Here is a 25,252-nt window from a genome sequence, read left to right as displayed (position 1 = left end):
GGGCAGGTATTACACCCATATCTGTCACATGGTTATCTACAAAATGTTGTAAGACATTCCTGAATAGTTAGAAACAGAACAGTATGTAATGAAATGGCTTTCTCCTGCAGCCCCTACTTCTTGAATTTTTACTTCATCTGTTAAGAACCAGTATTATAAATGAGATGGGTTTAATGGCTCTGCTGCATTCCTGGGACCTTCCCACTTTGATGTGGACTTATTTCAGGCTTGGATTGCTCCTTCCTCCTTTTCAGTGCTAATGTTTGCTACAGATCTTTAAAGATGTTTTTGTTGATGCTTAAGGCAAAGATCTTTCATGGGCATGTATTCCACGGGTTTATTTTTTTTTATTTGTCAGAACAGAAAATGGGATGCAGCTCCCATTGTCTGGTAGCTTTACAAAATTGATTAGACAAAACGGTAAAGGTGGTTGAATTCTAGGAGTGAGATTTAAATGAACACATTTGAGTCTTATAATGATATGGGAAGCTAAGCAGTGAAAATCTGCTGTCTTGAATGAATGGTCAAGAGATAAAATTAAACAACCTCATGTTACTGGTATGAGATTTGGATCCATTTGTAGCTTTTCCAAAGTGGATTTTTTTTTTTTTAAAAAAAAAAAGAGGATTTTTTTTTAAAGTTAGCTATAGCAAGCCCCATTATGATAGTAGGCAAGAATTAGTCTGTTTTACAGGAAAAAAAAAAAAAAAACCCAACCAAACCAACTTCTGTGCAGCAATAGATTCTATTAAAAGGGAATACAAAGAATAGGATTAAGTGATTATGTTTTCTTCCTATGAACTACAGACTTTTCAGAGGTGGATTCTTTCCAGATTTCACCAACCTGCTGAGAAGCCATTTTTCTTTAGAGCAGTAGAATAACAATGGAACACGTTTGATCCAGTGTACATAATTTCCCAGTGTTGCAGAGAGGATTTTTGCATTTGGACGTCTTTGCTGGAGCTGTGGTAAGACTGAGGAAAGTGCACTGTATGAAGCAATACAATTTGAGCTCAGTACTAGTGCTAGGAGGCAATATTAGTCCCCCTTTTACGTTCTCAAAAGGCTAAGTACTTATTTTTATTAATAAAGCAGTTGGCTTGGAAATTGCTCTTTCTTCAAAGGAGATAAATGAGCTGCTGTTGTAGCATGGGTGGTGATGAAGAAAATTATACTGGATATTCTCATAATACAGCTTTGTTTTTAGTTCTGTTGGAGGATTCTGCAATAGTTATTATTAATACAGAGAACAGATGGCCAGAATAGCAGTTGTTTTGGGCTAAAAGTGACCAGTAATGCTTAAAGATTTTATAGAAGATAGTGTTCTGTTTTCACTGGACACAAAGGTAAAGTCTTTAGTCACTGTCAAAGGGAGGTTATTCCAAAGGTTGGGTAGTTTACTTAATTCATTCATCCCCTTTCCCCTTTGGAATTTGGTTTAAATACTTCTGGTGTGAGGAAACTTCTTGTTGGTTTGGAGAGAAAATATTTGTGATTTGATTGTCTAGAGCTGCGGTGACAGCACAAGCTCTTACTGGTTTTAAAATAGCATCGCTCATTGAAACTTTGTTCTCTGGTTTGCATTTGAATTTGTGTTCTCCCTCCTTGTCCAAGGGTGAGTGAAACCTGCAAATTGTTATTGGTGGATGTATCAGTTCTCTTCATGTTTGACAGAGAATGAAAACTCCTTAAATAATAGTGGGGTCTCGGCATGGGTGGTAGTAACGTAGTTTTTATAGTGTGTCTCCAGGAGTAGATAATCTCCTAGTAGACCAGTTTTGGCAAAGAAAGGTGTAATGAAACAGATGTGTCATCAGAGTTTAGATTGTATTGATTTGCATCCAGCTGCATTATCACATGGACAAATGTCACCTGATGACTCAGTGTCCATACCAGCATGGAAATGACTGTTTTCACTTATGTTTACTTCTTTCATGCGTTGGTATGTAGACTAAGATTTAATTGCTTTCTGAGCCTAACACTTACCCAAGCTTTTGAAATAAGTTTTCTTTCTCTGGAATATTTTTAAGACGTTTGTGTTACTGCGTTTTTTGCTGGCAGGACTAGTGTGAAAGCATTCAGTGAAAGACGTTTAAATACTGGTAATGCTCAGTTCCTTCTCTCTTTTGATTGCCCCAAGTGACATTTTGGAATGCCTTTCATTGTTTTGTTTCAGAGCATCTCGTTACGTTAGCTGATCTGAAAATCTAGCTGGGAAGTTGTTCCAAGTTAGAAATAAATCAGCAATTGCACGCACACACATTTGGCTGCAGAGTGAGGTCTATTTTTAGAAAAGGGTTCTGTTCTGTTTTCACTTAATTTTAATAGTCTTTTACATTCATTTGAGGCATCCTAATGACTTCTGGGATCTTATCCAGACCTTCCTAATAAATAAGTGTGTGTGTCCTGTGGATCAAATTTCAGAATCAGTTGTGTAGGGAAAGTCCCACTTATCTGCCAGATAACTTCAGGTATTCCAGTAATTCCTGGTGTGTGTTCAAAGCACTGCCTCTGCTTGTCTGGTCTTTGCTGTAGCAGAGTCTTTGTGATTGGGAAGGCAAAGCAGCCTGTAGGAGATTACTGCCACATAAATGTAACATATTAAAAAGCAACTGCCGTCCCATGTAGATTAGTATTCTGGTGATTGCTATTTTTTTTTTCCTTTATGAACCTGTGTTAGTCTTAAGGTCGATAGTTACATTTGGGTTTTACTTCTGTTGTGCGTTTGCTGATGGCTGCAGCAGCAGATTGAGAGTCAGAACTCCTACTCTCCTCCTGCTTCTGTCATGAGCTTCTATATTGCCTTCAGGTGCTTAATTGTCTTTTACTCAGTGGTATAATGGGAATAATGCTATTTTCCTACTCCTCCTTAGGAGCATTTAGGCTAGCAAAGTGCTTTCAGGACACTGGATAGAAAATTGAGGACTCAAGGTCATGTTAAGTGACATCATCATGTAGTTGGATACAAGTCAAACATTCACTTAACAGAGGATGAGTGGGCCGTGTAAAGGTTAAAATAAAAAATGCAGAAGAGGAGACAGGGCCAAAATAAGAGAGAGTGAACCAAAAGTAGTGCAGTGCAACTCACCTGTTTCTTGATTATTCTTGTTTATTTTGGGGGGTATCTCTTAATGTCTGTAAGCTGTCAGCAGTGCTGCTGAAGTAGTGATACTGAAAAGACTGGCAGAAAATGTGTGCCTGGATGAGGTCCCTGTATGTGAGGCACGTAGTCAGATGTCTCCACTAAAGCACTGCTGTGTCCGAATGATTCCTCCACCTGTTTGTAGGAGATCCAGGAAAGAGTTCAGAGTGTCACTGAATCAAAATGTGGTATATTGGGAGTTTGGGTGTCAGCAATGAAGAGCCTGTATTGATCATTTGTTGGCAAGGGTGCATTTGTGATGGAAGAGTTGATTGGGCAGCTGAGCGCATTTCTGCTTCTTGTTAATAGAAAACACTTCCATTGACTATTCAACTTTATCTATAGAGATGTTTTTTCCCCTCAGATTTGTTTGTAGGGAGTGTTTTCATTTTACACAATCCTGTATGTCTGTGTTTACTGAAACAATGAATAAAGCAGGGTTATTGTTGCTTGAAAAAATCTTGTCCGATGTTTGGATTTCCTTTTTAGAGAACAGACTCTTAATTCCTGTAATAACTTTATTTAATATTTACTCAGCTATTATGCCTCAGATTTATATTTGAACAGGCTAGTATGTGATATGAAAAATACATTTTATCCATTTCATACTTTGGTTAAGACCAGAATTAAGCACTAAGGTTATTTAGTCTCAACTTCCTCGTGGAGCTGCCTGTGTTTCATGTGAAGGAGTTGCGTATTGGTTGAAACAGTCTTGATATTTTTGTTGCTTTTTATTTCCCACCCCTCAGAGGCAGTAATTATGGGATTAGACTTAAAATCATGATACAGATGTGATCCCAGTTCTCTCATGTAGTCAACTGATTGTAGGTCTGTTCTCTTCTCGCATTTCAGGTTCAGGTAAAGACTCATCAAATAGGGTTGTAGTTCAAGGCAACAAGGCAAAGATAAAATTCCCTATGTCAAAGAAAGCAATGAGAAAAATCCAAAAGGTCCTTGCTTGTCCTTTTGAGATTTATCAGTGTTTTGGTGCAGATGTTTATTCAGAAATGGGGAAAACAAAATCACATTCTTTCATGCTAATTTTCCTTGCCTGGTTTCTCAAGTTGTGGTGCAAAGCTTTCCAGGTGTCTTGCCTTAGAGCTGCTTGCCTTCTTTGCAAGGTATCTTGTTTACCTCTCTTGATCTTTTCTATTTTTGGAGAGGCTTATTCTCTCTTCAGAGGCTTACTTGCCATCTTTGAGCACCTGAGTAAATTCAGGGCTCTCTTAGGGGTTTACATTTGTCGAAAGATGATACACCACTGTCCCGTCTCTTCTTTTGTCCCTCTGTGCTTTTGAGACTTTATTTCAGGATAAGCTCCTGTGGCTCTGCTATTGATACTGTGCATTGTTCCTCTGAGTGATACTGCTGAAGGCTTTTGCTACCTGTGCTGTGATGTTTCTTAGGTGGCCTGTACCCTTGCACTCTGGCCATCACTTTCAAGCTTTTCTAGCAGAATTTTTCAAAGTTGTCTCTTTTGAAGTATGACTAAGTGGTAACAAGGAGGAGCGATAAAAGTTATGGGAGATGCTGGTTTCCATACAAAATAGAACTCTCAGAAGTGTGCAGCTTATTTGGCAGCACTAGGATATCTAGTGTATTTTGCAGCACTCTTCTTGTGAACTGACAGCCAAAGACCTTTTGTTCTGTGTTTTGGAAAATTTCAGGCCTGGAACTCTAGTGTTGACTTAGTCAGAACACTGCACAGACAAAAACATGTTGAAACAAGATCCATACATACGTGCTGCTCTGAAAGCCTCAATGTCCCTTCTTATATGAAGTTTTTCAGACATAACAAAGAAATATCCCATGTTCTGTATTGCTTGGAGGATCAAAGGCTTAAGAAATAAGACACTTCAAATTTTGAGCTATTTGCCCTAGCATCTATTTGCATGGAGTATCTTTTGCATATTTGTTCTGATATTTACAAACAAAATGGGCAAAAGCTTAGATTTTCTTAATTTGTTTATTCTGTTTGATTTTTGTACTCTAAATTCTGAAATCCTTACTGATGAGTTTAATTATAAACAAGACATTCTGTCATGCTGGTGATAAGTCTAAATCTGCCTTGGGACAGTTGCCTCTTTCCTAACGTGATGGCAGTGGAAGGCCTGAAGATGCTGCAATAAAACAGATTTCTTTCTCAGCTAGAAAAGAAATGTTTATTATCAGTGGCTTATTAGATTCTTAGTCTCATGGAAATTCATTTTGTGTCATGTAGTACACAGTCATCCTTCCATTAAATGCCCTGGCTCTTTGAGGTTATGAGCAAAATCAGCAGAGCATCCGAGTGTGTTCATAACTTGGGTATGTGGAGGCATATTTTGCTGAACCTGTACTTTGATCAGCTGTAAAGGTCACTTCCTACTTTCCACTGCTGTAAACATGTGTTATACAGTTTTTGCACTAGGAGAGACGTGCTGTTTGAAAAGAGGTACTTCTGTTCTGTCCTGTTTCCCTGGCCCCAGCTCTGGTATATAATTACAGTAATAGCCAAAAATGCCTGGAAAGAATCTAGCATGAGGATAACAATCTCTCAGGTGTTAGCAATTTATATTCACTTTCGAAAGCAAACATGCTTACTTTTATCAGTTGGGTTTTTATTGGAATAATGCAAAAGGAATCACTGCCATCTTATTTTTTTTTTTCACCAGTATTTTCTGTATTTTGCTTAATTGTTGATTGTACATTGTTTTCCTAGTACACGTTCCCACCTCGCTGTACGAAGAATGCCTCATTTATTGAGACAGGATTATCTTGTGGATTTTATAAACGTGTCATTTCTGATGTCAGATGATTTATTGTTTCATTGGCAGGCTAATAAATTGCTTCAATAGTTTCAATTTTGTTTTTACTTCTTGGAGCATGCAGGTGTCTCACAGATGCTATTGCTAGGATGAAGGGCACTGATTCTTCCCCACCCTGCATCCCCATTAAGCTAACGCATCATCCCTTTTATTCGGTGGCAGATGACAGTGTAGTATGTGCTCTTGGCATGTTTACTCAGCATAGAAAAGTGATACCATGCCTAAAGTCTGATTCAGAGCTTTAACATTGGCTTCAAAATGAAATGGCATAAATCTCAAGTGTTATTCTCTTCACCCTGTGAACTTACAACAGGCTCGTTCTCTGTATGACCTTAATTCATTGCCCCAAAAGGAAACTAGCTCCTTGTGCCTTTGCTTTCCTGTCAGAGGGTTCCCTCTGGCTCATCATTAGCTGCCCTACAGGAGCGATGTTTGTTGTGACCTGCTGTCCTCAGCGGGAAGGGAGCAGATTAGTCACTGCTCAGGTTGGAGCCAACTTCTAAAGGCTGACCTTACTGCTGCCACATGACACTGCAGAGCTCCACAAATAATAGTTGTGTTTTTTTTTTTTTCTTTTGGCTATGTAAGTAGATTGCTTTAATTTGGGGCTGAGGAGGAAGCAGAAATTCTGATTTCAGCGTGGTCTGTGTATTATGAATCTGACATGTTGATGCCACATTCATCTGTCTGAAATCTTGTGTATGTTGACATTTGAGGTCTGAAGAATCTATTCTTCCCTTTTTTAGAAAAAACAAAACCCAAACAAAAACCCCAAAACCCAAAGAGCGTAAAACTAGTGTGTTCAAAAGGCTTTAGCAGACAAATCGTGTTGAAGTCTGGCTGTGACAGCCTGATATTTCCCCTCCTGTAAGTGGTGGAGACTGTAACCGCTTCACTGCTGATTTCAAGGGGAGAGAATGTGTGCTTATCTTGTGCAGTTCCCTTGATAGTTTGACTTTTTAGCTCAGCCTTACCTTCTTCCCCTGCTTTTAAACTGAGGTTTGGGACCTTTTTGTTTTGTGATGACAACAAAGACTTAAGTTCTAAATGGAGGAGGAGGCTTTCACAGGCAAAACTTTTCCCTTTATTTATTTATTTTTTTTAATTGGAGTGTGTTAGCGTACTTACAGGGTAGCTAAGAAGGGATATAAGGTATGCTACTTTTAGTCTAAACATTATAGTAAATTTAGCCTATAGCATAACTCATCAAATATAATTAAAATAACTTTGCTAATAAGTATGATGACTATCTCTCAAATACTTTTGGTTGAAAATTTTAGTATCTCCGATGACCAAAATGAGAGAAATTGCTTGGTAAATATTTGAATTCAGTTTGCTTGAAGGGGCAGCTCACTTTGCAACAGATTTTCTTCAGTAGGCACAGACAGAAAATTCTGTTTTAGTTTAGTTTGTCATTTTTTTTTCCCTTCAAAATAAGAAACTATGAAAAAGCTTGCTTTCCTCTTGCAAAATGAAGGAGATTAAGTGTGCTGTTGAGATCAACAAGTTCTCTTAAGGATGTGATGTCCAAAGACCATCAGCTCAGCTCATGAGCTAAAGATAATACTTCTTTTGTTAACAGGAGAAAACAAAAACAAATGTAGTTTTTAATGCAGAACGTAATAGAAGCATGTGTATCCAAAATGTCTACTGTAGTTTTATAATTAATGTTGTCTAAGTATTGTCCAGATCTTGTATAATTTGGATTTATGTAAATGAAATTACAGTTTCCTTTGAAACCAGCTTGACACACTTGCGAGTTTGCAAGATAATCCTCAAATGTAATACTTCACAGTATTGCAACAATTTTTTTTTTTCCTCCTATCCCTGGCAACCACAGTGACATTGGATTGGACTGGTGGCAGTGGTACCTTCTTTTTCTAGGCTGTCTCTTGTAATGCTGAAGCTTCCATGCCAGGAATGCATGCTGTGTGTGCCAGTGGTACCTAGACAGCAGTTCAGAAAATAGGAAGGAGGCTGTTTAATGTTCTCTAAAATCAGGTATGAAAATAATCTGGATAAATGCATGTTTTAAGTTATGCCATTACTTAAATGTGAATGCATTATGGCATTAGAGTTTGTAGAAAAGAAAAAAAAAAAAAGTATCAAATATGAGGTTGCTAGATTTACTTGTAAATCAACATCAGTTTAAGGTTACTACCTAGTAGTAGACTCTGTCACACCAGGAGTAGAAATGCAGGATCAAAATTATATATCGAAATCAAATTTCCTTGCTTGATGATGGAGATAATAACCACACTTGGTTACTGTAAATCATTTTGAATTAACACAGCCTGTGTGCCTGTCTTCCTGCAGTGAGCTGCGGGAGAAGTATTTTGACACATGATGTGTTTCACCAAATGTTAATGGTTATTTTTAAATATGAGAACAAAAAGCAGAATGTTGGTTATGGCATTTCCTGTGAATCCGAAAAACAGATAGATAGGTTTTGAAGCAAGGTGGACACAGACAGGAAACTATCAGATAAATTAATGATAGGATCACAGTTTACAAGACTGGATATCTGTAATGGTATGTTCCTGTTACTAATTCTGATGCTGTCTTCCCCTTCAGTATTGGAGAAGATTCTCCATCTGTGTTCCTGGGGAAGGTCCATGGCCCAGCTGAACAGGTCTAACTTCTTACTGTATCTTAGTCTGCACTTGTGGGTCCTGCCTGCTGCTTTGCCTCAGCTCTGACACTCATTTGACCTTTCGGTGAGATGCTTCAGCTCAGAAGAATACTCCTCGCTTTTTTTGTTGTTTGTTTCAGTGTTTATTTTCTGTTGGTTTAGGAAGCAGTCTGCCCAAGGAGAAGTCAGACAGGCACCAGGCAATGAACAGAGGGACCAAGGTTGGCTGGACCTAGGAAACAGGAATAGGTCATTGAGGTGTTTGAGATTAAGAAGTCTTTCTGAGGCGTTGGCTTCTTTGAACATTTTACTTTCCTGGTAGGCCTGTGTCTTTAGTTTCCTCATCTGATAAAACAGGAGTCATACTCACCTATGGAAAGCTGCTAAAATTTTTTATAATGCATACCTGCCTTCAAGGCTAGGTACCATTCTGCATTATAGAAACAATCCTGCCTTGCTATATGCTAACTGTCCTACTTTTGCCATAAAACTTTATCTTTTAAAAGATAGGTATTATGAAGGCATTAAATTGCTATTGATAACAGTGTCACATGCCAACTGTGAGGTCACTTAAGGATAGAGAGCTTTAGTATCTGTAAACAAGTGGATCCTCATAGATATGAAACAGTAGCTGTCACTGCCAAATTTAAATAAAATGCTTCTTGAAAATGTTATGGAATTTGATGTGCGTTTAGGAGAGAGCGTAAAAAATGGAATCTATTGAGCATAATTAAAGTGAGAAATAGAATAAGAATTTAAAAAAAAAAAAAAAAAAAACCCCAAGATACTGTCACTTTGTTGTGAAGTGCTGTGAGAAATTATAATTAAAGGTAATGGCAAGGCCTTATTTGCTCTCAGAGCAAAATGTCCTAGATCTCTGACATCGAGGCAAAGCAGTGTTTTACTAAGAACGCTTTTCTTCTGTTGGTGAAGAATGATGAAGCTCTCTGAGTATTAATGATGCTGTGGGAAGAGCAGGGCTTGCTGCTTAAATCATTGAAGGTTGCTATGAGAAACAGAGTCGTGTTCCCATAGGGCATACCAATGTAGTTATAGAAGCTTCCTTTGAAAATTGATAAAGCTTCAGTTATTTCTAGCTGCGCTTTAGAGCAAATCAAACAATAATAATTGTCGAACAGAACTGACCTGTGTGGACCTCAGTGTTATTTGCAGTGGCATGTGGGCTCACAGAAGACAGAGCTGGAGTTTGCTTTCTAGTTTGTTAGAGAACTGGCCAATTTGGGCACAGTTTTGAGGAGCAGTAATAAAGGACATTTGCTGTCAGCCCTGTTCTCGGCTTTTGACCATTTCAAGGAGAGCAACATCTTATAGTCGCAGGATACACTGCATGTGGGAGAGTCACAAAGCTGTTAAGTGCTGGGCTGTGCTCTGCCTTAAAGTTTTGATAAATATAAACGTGGGAACACTGAGTGGCAATAATCCTGTGACGTCTGCATGGCTCTATGTAAGAAGCAAATGCTGCTTTAGTGTAGAACATCCTAGTATGTGCTGCCTGTCCCCACGGGAGCCTGGCTGCCTGGCAGGAGATGCTGCTGGTAATTGGATCCCTGCATTGCTCTGGGATGTCAGTCTGTGATCTTGTGGTGTCTGGCTTTATTTTGCTGTTCATATTGTAGGCTTGATAGGTTAATGATCCAGTGTAGCATATGAGGTTTTAGAATCACTGCATAACTAGTTTCATCCCATATTTAATTTAGGTTTTTCATTCTTTTAATTGTTAGGAAGGGAATTTTTGTATTCCTATGTGGTAATTTCTGTTCATCAGCTTTGTTTCCTGCTGTCATTTGGTAGAACAGTAAGTGAAAGACAATGTCGTTTTTATTGCTGGAGTGGAATTTTCTTGAAATGTCATTCTTGAGTTATCTAATTTTATAAACTTTGTATCTGTTCTATGAAATACTGAATATTTTATATTTTTTGTTGGTATCATTTTTGTTTTGTGCATCAGTCTACCGCAGCTCGTGGCTGTTTGATACAGGTACAGCTGAAGTATTGATATCGGTGCAGTCTAGTTAGTTTTGTTAACAAGAAAGCATGTAGTTTTCTCCAAGTAATCTGTTATTCTATGGTCTGTAAATAGTAGTCAATGGAGAAATTATTAGGGTTTCATAACAGCATTAGATACTGAAATGGTATACCATCTTATGTTCCCTGAATCTCGGAAGAAACTAGGATATACAAATCCTCTTAAGCTATAGAGTTGAACTCCTGAAGATGTTTTCCTGTAATTTGTTTTAATAGACTTTGTGAGCTCAGGGGGACCACTGACACAGTGAGATTAAGATGTTACTTTGCCAAGCTGCTTACCAGAGAAAGTAGCAGCATTTTCCTTGGCTGCTTGCAAGTAGACTTGCTGATGTATAGAAGAGAAACCCACTATATAGATGTGGCATTTTACAGAGGGAGCAGTCAGGATAGTAGTTTGTGTTAGTAGTTCTTTTTCTTGAGTTGTTCTGTTTTTCATCGTTTTATTATAGACATATAGAAAAAATGAGTGTAGTAAGTTCTATGTTTTATACAGATGTAGAGTTACTTTGTGAAGTATTTACTAAATGGAAAAGCTATTGTACTAAAATTAGTTTGTCGAAGTATGTAGTAATTCTAGGTGTGGAAGGGAAAAAAAAAAGCTACTTATTTTAAGATGGCTTTAAAATTTAAAAAATTTAAAATTATATTGTTTATGAAATGACCTCATATTCCTTTTACCTTATTGTTGCTTTTGACAAGAATTTGCAACCAGGATGGAATCCTAAGGAATTTACTGTCATGTTCAAAAAGAAAAAAGAAAAATAGTAATGAAAAAGACCAGCCTTTGTGTATGAGTGTGACCTGTACTCATCAGGAAAAAAAACCTAAGTTGTACTTCATTTACTAAATGCCATCACATTACTTCCCTGAATTCCAGTTTTCATAATGAAGTAGAAAAAATGAAGGTGACATTCTTCAGTCGAGTCAGTCTTTTCCCTGGCAGTTTTGAAAAGTTCACCATGTTGATCTGAAGATCCTTGTGCTCCTTGGTAAAGGCAGCAGATTAAACTTGGAAATGGGAAAGAAAAAAATCAAATGGAAGAATGTCAGTGCTTTTTCTCCTGTGTAATGTGGATTGCTTTATTTTTGTGTGTATGTGAGTACATTAGCTTCTCAGGTATATTTATCTTCTGTATCTGGAAGCTGTAGATTTAGCTGCTGTGATGAGTCTTCCCTTTGGATTTTCGTGCTTCATGGATTCTGAAACTGAGTGTTAACAGAAAATCTCATAAGCATAGATTAGATAAAAATACTGAAAGGTATTGAGAGTTTTGGATTGAATAAGGGAAATAATTGGACTCAAGAAGTTGTCACTTATATAACTTCTGTGGGAAAACAAATGAAAATTAATATCAGCACTAGCTGTAAAGTGCTGAGAAATATTGCTTCTATGTTTTAAAAAAAAAAAACAAACAAACAAAAGTCAATCTATAGCATTCGTTTTCTTTTTTGGTGAAACCTGAGCGTTTGTTGAAAGGAAGGATATTTTCCATAGCTTTGAAACTGGGAACAGAAACAGATGTTATCTGTTGACTGCAGGTACACAGATTACACGAAATATGGATGTCTTGAGATCTTAAGAAATGGATATATCAATACAGTTTTAAATGAATAAATTTTATATTTAAAATGGTACCTGTCAAAGGATTGCTCTTTGCAGATTGACAGAGCTGAATGGGAAGAATCAGCATCTCAATTAAATTTTGAGTTAAGGGTAAAAATGCATTTTATAAACAAAGTTTAGAGTCCTTTTTACATTTACAGCATTTAAGTGAAATATTCAGAATTCCTTTTAAGAATGACTCATGTTACACTCTGAGTCTTTGTCCATCTGTGATCGTCTAACACATTTTTGTACCATTTTGAATGATAGAATTGTTTGCATTGCAGTGTACTGTGATGTCTTATCCTGGCTTGAAATTTTTGTTTTATCAATCTAAATGTTTTATGTATGTAACAGGAGGGTTAGCCCAGGTGAAGAGTGAATCATAATTGCAAAGTCCTTTTTAAAACAAAAAATGTTTGAACACAAGGCGGCTGCTGTTTCAGTTCACAAAGATGTGTATTATAGAGTTACCGACTGGCTCAGGCTGAAAGGAACCTTAAAGCCCACCAAGCCCCAGCCCCCTGCAATGGGCAGGTCTGCCATTCACAAGATCAAGTTGTCCAGGAGTGCCTCATCCAACCTGACCTTGAACACCTCCAGGGATGGGGTGCCCACAGCTTCTCTTGGGCAGCCAGTGCCTCACCAACCTCCGAATGAAAATTTTCTAATAGCTAATCTGAATGTCCTTTCTTTTAGTTTAAAACCATTCCCCTTCTGCCTCTTTGGCAGATACCCAGCATGGTATTACTGTGCGTAGGGAATGCTTGCTTCTTACTGGCCTCCTTGCCTCTGTTTCTAGAGGACCAGTCAACACTTGGCATATTAATATAGACAAGTCCTCTCAAAACCATCATTCACTTCCCTGGGCACATGTGCACAGCTGATCTGATGCCCTCCAAGTCTTGCTAGTGTAATGACTCACTTCCATACACAAATCTTTGCTTTGTTGAGAGCATTCATTTAGAGCTCTCAACTTTTAGAAAGGCCTTTATAGCATCTCGCTTCTCAAGGTTGCAATAAGGCAATCACTCTTTCAGTCTGTCTTCGTGACACAATATTCGTTTAACAGATGACTTTGCACAGACTCCAGAACCTTGAGGAGAAAAACATTGTGCTTGAAAAAAGGGGGAACAGGTATGGGAAAGAGATGAAGCTATTCCTTAGCTCTGTGTGTCTTTTATGTGAGAGTATGGAGTATCCCCTCCTTTGCTCCTAGACCTCCAAGCAATGCTTTCAGATGCAAGTCCTCCAACACAGGCTGAAATCTTTGGCTGCAGCATGTCTGAGGGACAGGCAGGACTGGAGCGAAGTTCCTATTCCTCAAACCCAAAGACTGTGAAATCTGGCAGTGTCCTGTCCTGCAGCTGTGCTGTGCCATGCTGCTTTGCAGTAGATGCCCACTGTTTATCAAATTTCTGACTGAAATATCCTTGCTGTCCAACAGAAATAATTCTCTATATGGGGCTCTTCTGAATTCTGAAAACTAGTGGCTTCTATTTTCCTCCTTCATCTCCCACTCCTATTTCTTTCTTTCTATTCTTTCTGTTCTTTTTATTCTTTCTATTCTTTTTTATTTTAAAAATTATTTCCAGTGTTGCAGTCTGTGTCACATATGAGGGTATACTGGGATTTTGGGGGAGTGTAGCAAAACTTTAATGTATGTTCACAAGAAAGTATTAAGAGAGCCTGTGGACAGATTTTGGAGATAATTAGGAACTATACAGAGCTGCTGCAGGCTCGAGGGATGTTTGCAGGCTGCAGAGTGTTCCTCAGGGAAAGGAATTGCGCTGTAATTACAGGCAAGGTCAGTGCGTTCAGTTCACTGGAAAAGACGTGGTAAGAGCTGGGGCCCTGCTGAACATTTTTCAGTGTCATTAACAAGACTCAGTTGATTCCTCTTCTTAAGTGAGTGTCCCCTGAAATATGTATCATACGGATGTTCTCTGTGCTGTGCGGATTTTGATCCCTTTTTGAGAGAGAAGATTCATACCTGTAAGCGAAAGGACTTTCTTGTTCATGCTACATTTTTTTCCAGCTCTAAGGATTTTGAGTGCGTGGTCCAGTGTTGTAATTTTTCACTTTTAAAACAAAGGTAGTACGTTCTTTCTACTCTGAAACAGCTCCTTCAGCATCCCTCTGAGGTGTTTCAGGCTACTCCATGTTACCTGAAAGCATGGCATGTGTCCCAGCCTTTACTCCAGGACATTGTGGTGGCCATCTTAAATTCACTCCTAGAGATAAGCTTTTCTTTCTTCCCTTCTGAGGGCAGTACATTGAGTTCAGAAACGTTAAGCCCACGTTTTACCCTAGAAAGCATTCAAATGCAATTCTGTTTGCAAGTTTTCCTCCCCTGTTTCTCCCTTGTGCTGTACAGCTCCACCACCTTTGCAGTTTTACTGGCACTGCTGAATGCGGGACTGTGCTGGGCCTGCACTAGGATTGATTCAGCTTCAAGCAAAAAAGGAAAAGCTTTTGAGTACAGTTTCAGCTGAGAGCCATGTGGGCTGCTGTGGCACTCACCTCTCACACTGCCACCTACCCTGCTGTGAGTGTGTGTGCTCAGCTGATGTAAGGTAGCTGGTCCAGGTGAGAGTCAGCTGCTAGTTTCGGAGGATATGTTTTCAGCTAGATCAGCTTGCTGATCTGCCTGGTAGGAAGGGTGCTAGGCTTCTTCCAGTTTCTTTTCACCGTGAACAGTGTAACTGCTTGTTTACCTCACTTCTTCTGTACGCTGGACTTTTAACAGTTTACTGTTTTTCATATTTCCAGGCCCCTTCCTTTTCCAAAATATGTAAATTTGGCAATACCCAATTAATAGCTTCTGACAGTTTACTTAAGGACCATTGCTGTTTTTCTTGAAAACGGTTTTCCTGAAAGCATTTTAATGGTGTTTCATTATTGGAATATTGTGTTGAAATAAGTTATGTCAATATTCACAATGGATATCTGCTGAGCAACTGCTAATGTAAGCTTCATTTCATTCCATTTGCCAAGAGATGTATTTTCTGTCTCATTTTCTTATGAATATATAGCCATATATGACTGACATTACAGCATCTCTGTTAATGCACTGGCACTTACGATTGCAGTGGCTGGTATTACACCTTTGCCACTTGCCTGTTTCTGTGCAGCTCTACTGGGGTTACTGATGTCTTTACATCTCAAACCAGCATGACTTACTGTTCCGCCCAGGCCATACAGCTGCCATGGAGCAGGGGAGGAACTTCTGAAATTGCAGAAGTATGAAATTTATGGAAAGGTAGCCATTTAAGAACAAAGGGAACACAAATTAAGCTTGTTCTAGCTTTTTTTGTTTTTTGTCTTTCTTGGCATGGAGAACAGCTTTACAGCCTTTCTGGTATTATAGTCCTCCAAACTGTGTATTTTTCTGTAATATTAAAGAAGGATGAGAACCTCAGTGACTTGCAGCACAATGGAAGGTGAATGAAACAAACATAATTAGAGGAGATGAGTGAAAGAAAAGAAAAAACAGTACTTGCTCAGGTCAAAATTTATATCTTTTTCTTTACGGAATTGGCTTTTTTGCCCGCACAAACCAGTTATCTTACTTAGGTCCTTTAGGAACCGAGTAGTTAATATTGATAAAGAGTTTTTGTTCCACTTGAATAAGAGTACTCCATTTATGTTGCTTTGTAAATTGGACTGCATAAACAAAAAAGTGTTATGCCTGGCTAGCTTCTAGCTCTGTAGTATATGGTTTGTAATAGAATGTCTGTATTATGAGAGTATGTAGTATTTTGTTTTAGCAGTAACCTTGAAGGTTAATCCCATAACCACTATTCGATAGCTGGCGGGATCATCTGCTGTCAGCTTGTGCAGAACCAGTTGTGGTTTGATCCTTCAGAACTGGTCTGCTTTCATTACCTCAAGTATCTTGCAATCTTCATTGATAGAGGTGTTTTATTTTTCCCTTCTTGCATGGCAGAGGAAGGGAAAACTGCTGTTTCTTTTGATCTCATGCAAGTTTTATAGGAAGAAAATTGCTTAGGCTAAATAGCCTGAAATATGGTAGCTTGACTTTTCAAAGACTCTGTAGCTTACAGTTCTTTCCATAAGATTTTTGCGTGGTCAGGATCTTGAAAATGCAGGCTGTGGTGCGTTGCATTGCCGACAACAGTTGTGAGGGGGTTTTTTTGTTCTTTTTTTTTTTTTGTTTTTCTTTTTTTTTCTTTTTTTTTTTTTTTTTTTAATAAGGTAATTAATAATTTAGAATACTGTGTACTTGTCTGCATTTTCGTTTTTCTTTCTCTGCTTTCCCTTCCCTCCCAGTCTCCTTGTAATCTCACCTTCAGATACCCGACTGTAAGCTGTGAAGAGTGGGGTTTTGAATAAACATAAAATGCTGAAGAGCTTGCTGCAGTCTGGTATATTTGGCTGTGCGTGACTTCTTTCTGTCAACAAAAGAGAGACACCTCAATGAAAGATGCATGAGAACAAGCAAATATTTTTCTGGTTGTCTAACTAGCTTAAAGCTTATATTCTTATATAAGTTAATGGAAACACTTAGGAGTTAAATTGGGTTAAATATTGACACAAGTAGGAGAGCCACTGCTAATAACCTTTTTTTTTCTGCCTTAAATTAATACTTGAATTTATTCCTGTAATGTCAGAACATAACTTGTTGCTGGTTTTGCATTCAAGAAGAGCTATACCGCACAGCAAAACAAAATAATTGTAGATCCTTTTTCCTGTGCTGCAGGTCTAATATTTTTTGTATCATTAGATAATTACCTAATTTTACATCGCTGGGCTATGAATCGTATTAGAGCATGGGTTAAGTAGCATCTTCCAGAACAAAGAAATTTTAATCTGCTCTTTAAGTGAGAGTAAAACCAGATTGCTGCAATTTGTTGATATTTGGTGTCCAACTAGCGCTTAGAAATAACTAAAAACAGCTGCTTCATAATCCAGTGAACTTCCATGATGTGCACCTTTCCCACTCTGAAAGAATAGGTGCATAGAGCTTTAAAAACCTACTATTAGAACTGTAGTTTGAAAGTTTGATCTGAAAAGCTAAATTCTCATTATATGCAGAGCCCAACCTGCATTCAGGCAAGTGGTAAGATTATACTGAAGTAGCAGCTAGCTCTTATATAAGGCTTTTTATCCTCACCTTCTTCCACATGCCTTGCAACAGAGGTGGTTACCATTCATTTGTGTTTCTTGGAGGGGAAAAAGAAGGCAAAAAGCATGCTTTAAACTTGTAGAGAAGAGCGGGATTATGGGACTGCTGTAAGGGCAAAAGAAAAATGGTGTGTATGTCTAAATCAGATACTGACTTCCCTGGGGGAAGACTTGCATCTGAATCTTCTAATTAGGTTATTTCTTAGGAAATATTCAGCAGATGGAAATAAAGGAGAGTGGAAAGAACTAAATCTTAATATGTATGTAATCTTAATTCAGCCTATCTTTTTGAATTACAGTCTTAAAGGTATTTTTAAATCTTGTCTACTGAATTCAAGTACAACATAAAGGTAGTGTTGACCTTCAATGATTTAAATATAAATGCAGTCTTGTAGACAGGACATTATTGATAGATACTTGAATAATGACTGAATGTTTTGTAGTTAGATATTTTCATCTCTGCCTGTCCGGCTTTCCTAACACAGTTAGAATATTTTTGAGAAGCCTTTTGTTTCTCTAATCCTCAAATTGATCATGAATCAGACTCAGATGAGAGTGGGTTACTGTCCAAGATGCAGAAGGGCCCTTTCCTCAAACTTGCTGATTTTCTATGCAGTGAATGAGGACAGAAACTGCGTACAAAGGTTGTACAAAGCCATGCTATGATGAAAGAAAATGGTAGTAGCCATTATTTTTATATCTTGTTTAGTTGTAATGCTTAAAAGTTTCAGTAGCGACTCACCAAACCTCAGGGACAGTTTTTCTAACTGCTTTGTAAACTACGTTGTATCCTTGCCTTGTTATCTATGTCTATAGATACAGATATTTTAAATTGTTATAGGTACATCTATGGTTGACTCAAAAAAAGTGGTTACTCAGAAAGTGAGTTTAGTACAGTGTTACAGGTAGTGTAGGCAAGCCCATTTTTACAGTGCTAATGAATGCAACCGATGCAATTCTTTGTTTAAATGAGATCTCTTTAGCAAGAGTTGTACAGAAGCAAGAACTGCATAGGCGTGTATACTTCAGAGGTATTTGGATGTCCCTGCTTGAGCTTGGGTTGGGCTGGATGGACCCAGAGGTGTCCCTGCCAACCTCAATCTGTCTGTGGTTCTTTTAGACCCTTGGAATCTGTGTGTCTGTTCTGTCACTGACACCTCCCTTTGCGGTCCTCATTCCATGGAATTGTGGGGTCTTTGTTAGGAGTTCGTCCCAGCAATTCCAGTAAAAAAAAAAAAAAAAAAAAAAAAAGTTTGTTTTTTTCCTTTTGTGTCTTTCTTGAGAACGTTTCATCAGTTATGCATATGAATTGTGGAGAAGAAAATACTGTACTTCGTGTCTGAATAACGCATGTATCTACATACAATATAGATATTTCATATAAAAGCGCTATATAAAATAATTAAAAGTCATGTTTTGTTTATTATCACAGTAGTTTCTATATCTCTACATTGTTTTGTGGCTTACTTTCCTATTTTTTCACTTTTCTCTTTTTTTTTTCCTGTGTGTTGTGTGCATTTTGTCTTGCAGAGTTGGAAGAAGACTGAGATTTCAAGCTTTGAGTGACAGGCACCTTACAAGATTACCATAGCTAAGCTGAGAAGGCAGTTGCAGCTCTGAGTACCAGGTTCACCAAGCTGGTGTATGTACTGCACGTACATGAAAGCGCACATGTTTTTGTCATCGCATAGACTGACTTTCACGTATTCCTGAGGGCTTTGCAATTGATGAAAATTAATTTAAGTACCAGATGGAGCACCTTTACAGCACAGGAATTGGTAACCCATGGAAAAACACCTGCCAGTAATATTCAACTTACTACATGGTCTTCACAAGTGAAAAAAGTTTGCAAAAAAAGGAAGAAAAAACACTCTCCACACAGAAAAAGTCTAAGAAATACCTCCACAATCTAAATCAATAATTGTGAGGGAAACGTAAGAATACTGAGGGCGAAGGAAAGTGATTTTATAATTGCAGGGGCATAATGTATCGTCTTTGGCATGGTATGCTTTGGGCTCAGTAGTTTCTGAATGGACTAATAAATCGTGACTATATGTTGAGCGATGATGACTGAAAGTAAGTAAGTTGAGGAACTATGGGACAAGTCTGGGCATTGAACTGAAGAATCCTCATCATCCTTCTTGAGTTAACCAGGTCATCGTCTTACGTATTCTTTCTTCCTCTCCTTTTTCCTCTTTTCACTTAGTGTGATATACATACTAATGAATTGAGCTCATAAATGTTACTCAAATAAAACGATTGGAATACTTCATATGTTTCCTTCTTGTACAGCTGCAAATGTTGTGTCTGGAACTATGAATCTGTGCTGTAGACAAGCATCAAGAAGGAAAGATCCGATAAAACAAGCAAGGAAAATACCTAGAGAAATAGTGAAACCAGGAAGTCAGATTTTTAATGCTGCTTCTCTTTCATTTTTAGATGAATATGTTTCTTCCTTCCTTGAATTCTAGAAGATTTTGAAAGATTGCTTACTTGATGTGCTTTAATTCTGGCATTTGTTTTTGGTAGGATGAAAAGTCTGTGATTCCTTGTAGCAGAAAAAAAGGGAAAAGTAAAGGAAAAACAGCTTGACATTTAAGCCTGTTTTGGAAGAGAGAGAACTTCATGGTTCACCTGAGGCAAACTTATCTGCTTTAAAAGCTAAGAGCTTTGGAGCATTTTTGATTCCGCTGTAAATGAAGAGGGGGTTTCTTTGTCATTCGTGTGTGGCAGCAAAAAGTGGGAAAGCAGGCAAGATAGCGTGATAACGGTTCAGGCTCTGTTGGGTCTCTGGTGGAAAAAAAGTGCTGCAATGAAAATTGGATTGGCTTTGGATTGCAAAAACGTTTGAATCCAACGAGCGGTTCAGTACCAAGAGGGATTTCCCATCTGGCCTGGCACACCAGTGCCTGCACAAGTTTGGGTCTGTTGTTTCGCACGGTTTGTGTGCCTTTTTTTCCCTTTATGCAATCTCTTTCAGCTTTAGCAGCAGAAATACGTCAGATGGAAAAGATATGCCAGAGGGCAGCTTGGAAAAGATGAATGTCATATATATACATATGTATGTGCGTGTGTTTAAATTTCTGCAACTGAACTTCTGAAGAAAATCTGACTGGAGGAAATCTTAAAAGCCTTAAGTTACTTGAAACCTACACATTTGCAACTCTTTGTCTCTGGAATTGCATTACGCTAAACTGGAATCTCAGGCTGTATAAAGATTATATCAAGTTGAGCAAAAAGATGACTTAACCATTTCTTGAGCGCCTCTTACGAAGTAGCTGTCTCTCCAAAGGATAAGTGCACCCTCACTCTACAGACTCAACAACAAAAAATGAACCTGAATTTTTTTTTTAAGTGTTACTTTTTCTTAGCCAACTGCCATCATCTTTTATAGAGGAATTTTTCACTATGCATTTGGTGGATATTTATAAACACTGACCCCATCCTCCTCCCTTTCAATGATCTATCCCAGGTCAGTCTTATCAATAAAAAACAAAAAAATTGGTTTAAATTTTGTGCGCTAGACACATTACTTTCCTATGTCAAAAAATAAAATATTTAAAAAGCATGTATGCAGCAGTGGAACATGGGCCTGTTCTTTGCAGCGACTCCAACATCCTCTGCCTCTCCTGGAAAGGGAGAGTCCCCAAAAGTGAGAAGGAGAAACCCGTGTGCAGGCGGCGGTACTATGAGGAAGGCTGGTTGGCAACAGGCAATGGCAGAGGAGTTGTAGGCGTCACTTTTACTTCCAGCCATTGCAGGAGGGACCGGAACACCCCTCAGAGAATCAACTTCAATTTGAGGGGCCACAACAGCGAGGTAAGCAAACCGTGTGTTATGATTCAAAGATTGAGTGATGCTGGCTTTGGAAATGATAGCATTAATTCTTTTGTAGTGTTTCTGGATGTAACGTGGTGGGAGAGCATGGAGGAGGCTCGGGACTAATCCAGATGTGTTTGGAGTTTTTATGGTAAACTGAAAAGCATGAGGCTTATGGTGAGGATGTTCTTTGAAAGTGGATCTGGAATTTGCCCAGTTTCCAGCAAATTCAACAAACGCGTGTCAGAATTTTGAAAGCTTTGATAGCTGATGGCTTTTACACAATATTAAAGTCTGTCTTGGAAGACTGATAGAAAGGCAGAGGGGTGAAAGAGTTGCTTAGGCAAAGCCTATCAGTTTTTATGAAATCACAGACTGAACTGTTTTGCAGCAGGTGACAGTGACGTGTAGGTCTGCACTCAAGTGTGTATGGACAGGAGTGTTTTGTATATTATATATATTGTTACAGATAAAAGACAAATTCATGTACATATTTGTATGAAATTCTGTCAAAAAAATGTAGAGGCAACTTTTCCCAAGGGAAAGAGCGGTGTTTGCATCCAGCAATCTGCTTTGGGCCATCTTGAGTTATCAGTATATCTTTTATTTGCATATTGGGGTTTGTTTTTTGAAACGTGAGATACAATGGCCACTTTTGCTTTTGCTTAATATGTGTCTTGGAAGCACCAGAAGAAGTGCTGCTAATGGGGACGTGAAGTCTTGTTGCAGAACACAGAACTATGGGGCTAGACCTAACGTGTGCCAGTTAAGTGAGAAAGTTGCTGGTGTGCGTGCTGCTTTCTGGTTCTGGTTAATTTAGCTATATTTATGCAGTCAGTCATAACATTCTTTTCCTGGGTTACAGCATCATTGCTGTGCAGGCTGAGCCGTGCCACTTGTACGTCCTTTCCCCAGTGATTGGCATTCGAGTCTCAAATGAGAATGTTCTGTGTGAAAGTTTTTGGGTGTGGGTTCTTAAATTATGTTTGGCCAAGCCTATCATTAATAATAATAATAAATAAGGTTGTGTTTCTAGAAATCTTCCTGGTTTGGAACAAATGTGTGAAAGACTAGAATAGAGGCTAGCAATTTACTTCTCTGCATGGGGCTACAAGGCTGATGTGATGGTGTCAAATGTATCATACTTAAAGAAGGGAATTGCTTTTCGGGCAGTTAGCTTTGTGGTGGCTGTTTGGCTCCTGCCAGATTTTTTGAGCATTGGTGTGGAGGAAAGCTTGTGCATACAGGATGATGTATTATGCAAAACTCTTCACTGGACTTACTTAACATTGTCCTGTTTCTTAGAGGATAATCACTGGTTTGGGAGGGAATGAAACTGTAATGCTGGGTTTGTTACTGGTGAAAGGTAAACAGTGTAATGGACAAGAAGATTGTTTCTTTAGAAAATATTTTCCTTTTAAGTTAATCTCTTGAAAGATTCTTTAAATAAAATGTTGGAATGGCTCCACTTAAGGCTAGTGTGACAAGTGAAGTTTATTGTTTTTCTGACATATGTTCCTGCTGTAATATCACTGTGCTTCAGTTATAAAGCATGAAGTGCTTTAATGAATGAGCATGAGAAGTGAAAACACGAAAGCTAGAAGCTTTCGGTTTGGAATATAATAAGCAATATGCTGTAGGCAGAGCAGTACACTGTATTTCAGTTTTAGAGTGAAAATCTGGAAAAGGTAAAGCAGTGTTGTGCTTTGGGCAAGAACATGAGCCTATTTTTAAGCAGGTCATGAAGGTGGATGCTAGTCATGTATTTTTGCGGTGTTTTTATGATTGCTGAAAAGATTCCTGGAACCTTTTGGTACACAGCTCCTTTTTTGTCTGTAGAAGCAATGCCTACAGCGTATCAGAACGAGTAAGAATGTAAAATCCCTGGGACTGAATTACTGGCAGGCACATTACAGTGGTGCACTTGTATGATTCATTGGATGAGACAATAACTGTGAACAAAGTGCTTGGTAGCCTGAGCCAGGGTTGTTTTTACAATTGCTTCAAGGTTGGTTATTAGCATTGGAAACTAGGAAGTAGCTGTTACAATATTTTAATTAACGTCATGATGTTTTTGTAGTTTCTAGGGAAGAGCAAGGGATTAAAATAAGCGTATTATTCCGTTTGTTCTATGTATTTTGTGATAGATACTTTTTACATTTTGGATAATATTTATAGTCTTGATTCTCATCAACATAATGCTCAGAATTCTAACAATTAAAAATGGATGCGTATCTTCCACTGAAAGATTACAAGGTGCCTATAAATCAAATTGGTTGGATGGTGCTGATGTGGGCGTTCTGTTAATGGGTTTCTACTGTATTAAAAGGCTAATGGCTTCTGTGGCACTTGATGTTTTTAAAATTATTAGTGTTTTCAAAATTATTTTGCGTATGTTTATTTTTCATTGTGCTAACTAATAAGTCATCTTTGATGTATTTTAGTAAGATTTGGTATGCTAGTTTCTGGACTGAAATGGTGAAAAAGTAGCGCAAGAGTATGCAAATTCTGATGCAGCAAATTAAGTAGCCTACTGAATACATTAGAGAGTATGCATAGCAGTTTTAACTATAATCGTAAAGTAAACTGCTCATTTGTTTAATTTTTTTGGATTGTCCAAGTACATGACTGTAACTGCAAAAAATACCCTGTTTGCTTTAGCACAGGATTTAGAAGTGGGAAGGGATATAAACATGTCTCAGCTGGGCTGTCCAATGAATTATTTTTAGTTGCAGCTTTTCAAAAGAACCCAGTCCTTTAAAAAAAAAAAAAAATATTCAAGAACTATTGCTTTTCATACTGCATTGTTTTATATAAGTCTCTGGACGGCTCTTATCTTGGGTTTGTTTTAGAGCAAAAGGAAGTTACAAGTCCTCTTTTCTATGTTAAAAAGAAGTCCTTCCTTTTTTTCTGTCCACCTTTTTGGACTTGTGTGTAAAAGTTCTGAACGGTTCTGGCAAAACAGACTCTTTCCAGAGGTCCATTAAAAATAAAAACAAACAAATATACCTTTTCAGCAGTGTTTGTTGGTTTGTAGTGTTACTGCTAAGAAAATAGGAGAAATTATAGATACAGATATGTTTTAATTGTAACTGACATTTGAATCTCTACTATGATTTCTTTTATGGTTAGAAAAGAAGTCTTGACAGCTTAGGGATCAGTCATTGCCTTCTGGAAAAGCTGTGATTTGTGGACGCTTAAGAAATCTTGAGGTAGAGAGATGCTGTAACAATGCCTTTTGGCTACAGGCTCCTCCGTGGTCCAAGGCACACGCTGATGTAAACTGCAGTGGTACTGCAGATCTCTCCTGCTTTCCTGTCTGCACAGACAAGACAGGACAAGGTTTAGAGGCAGAAATGTTACCTTTTTTGTTAAGGCAAGCTTGTGTAATTGGAGAAATAAAACAAGCTTTTGGGCATACATGGTGCTGAAAGGACTTGTATTTCTGAAAGCTTGCCTGATTCTTACAACCCTGCTAGTTAATATAGTAAAAGTTGTGAAATCTATCTACGAACCATGCCCTTCCTCTGTCCTCAAACTGTTGTATGAAACAACAACAACAACAACAACAAAAACCAACACTGCAGAGACGGGCAGAATTACTGCTTCTGTGAGAAGGGTCCTGCTGGGGAGTGGATCCTCTGTCTTTCTGAACTGGATGTTGACTTTTGCATTAAGACTGTTATTGCCTGGTTATTCTCAGTACTTATTTTCAGGAAGGATAAAGACACTGAGGTTTTGTGTAGACTCCTTGATTTGAACCTTTTTGAACTGTTTTCTTTGGGCTTAAGCTGGTTGTTTGTGTGCTTTTAATTTCTTAATGCAGGCTTTATAAGAGCTAAAATACATTTTTATTCTCTTGATTAATCAGTAATTCTAAATCAGATTCTTGATAAAGCTTAAATATGTTCCATGGCATACAAAAAGTCTTTCGTAGCCTTCGCTCTACATGTAGTGAAGGAGTGAGATAACTATTGACTGTTGGCATATGAGCACCTGAAAACGGAAAGTCACGAGTCAGTATGTCATTACGAAGGCCTTGCCTGCGTAAG

At 38.2% G+C, this 25,252-nt stretch overlaps 1 protein-coding gene across 3 annotated transcripts in view; it reads left to right on the top strand.

Annotated features, from left to right (window-relative positions):
* The window catches only part of TULP4 (TUB like protein 4), a 134,698-nt gene that overhangs the window by 5,879 nt on the left and 103,567 nt on the right, over positions 1-25,252 (top strand). For all 3 annotated transcript variants that reach the window (XM_042889809.1, XM_042889818.1, XM_042889828.1), the window contains exon 2: positions 18,912-21,200. In XM_042889809.1, the coding sequence (XP_042745743.1) occupies positions 20,949-21,200 (252 nt within the window). In that variant the 5' untranslated portion in view covers positions 18,912-20,948. The remainder of the gene's footprint in view (positions 1-18,911; positions 21,201-25,252) is intronic.

This window comes from Lagopus leucura, unplaced genomic scaffold (genome assembly GCF_019238085.1).
Source record: "Lagopus leucura isolate 7727_CA_CO unplaced genomic scaffold, USGS_WTPT01 Super-Scaffold_73, whole genome shotgun sequence".
Classification (NCBI taxonomy): domain Eukaryota; kingdom Metazoa; phylum Chordata; class Aves; order Galliformes; family Phasianidae; genus Lagopus; species Lagopus leucura.
This window is presented reverse-complemented; position numbering and strand designations above follow the sequence as displayed.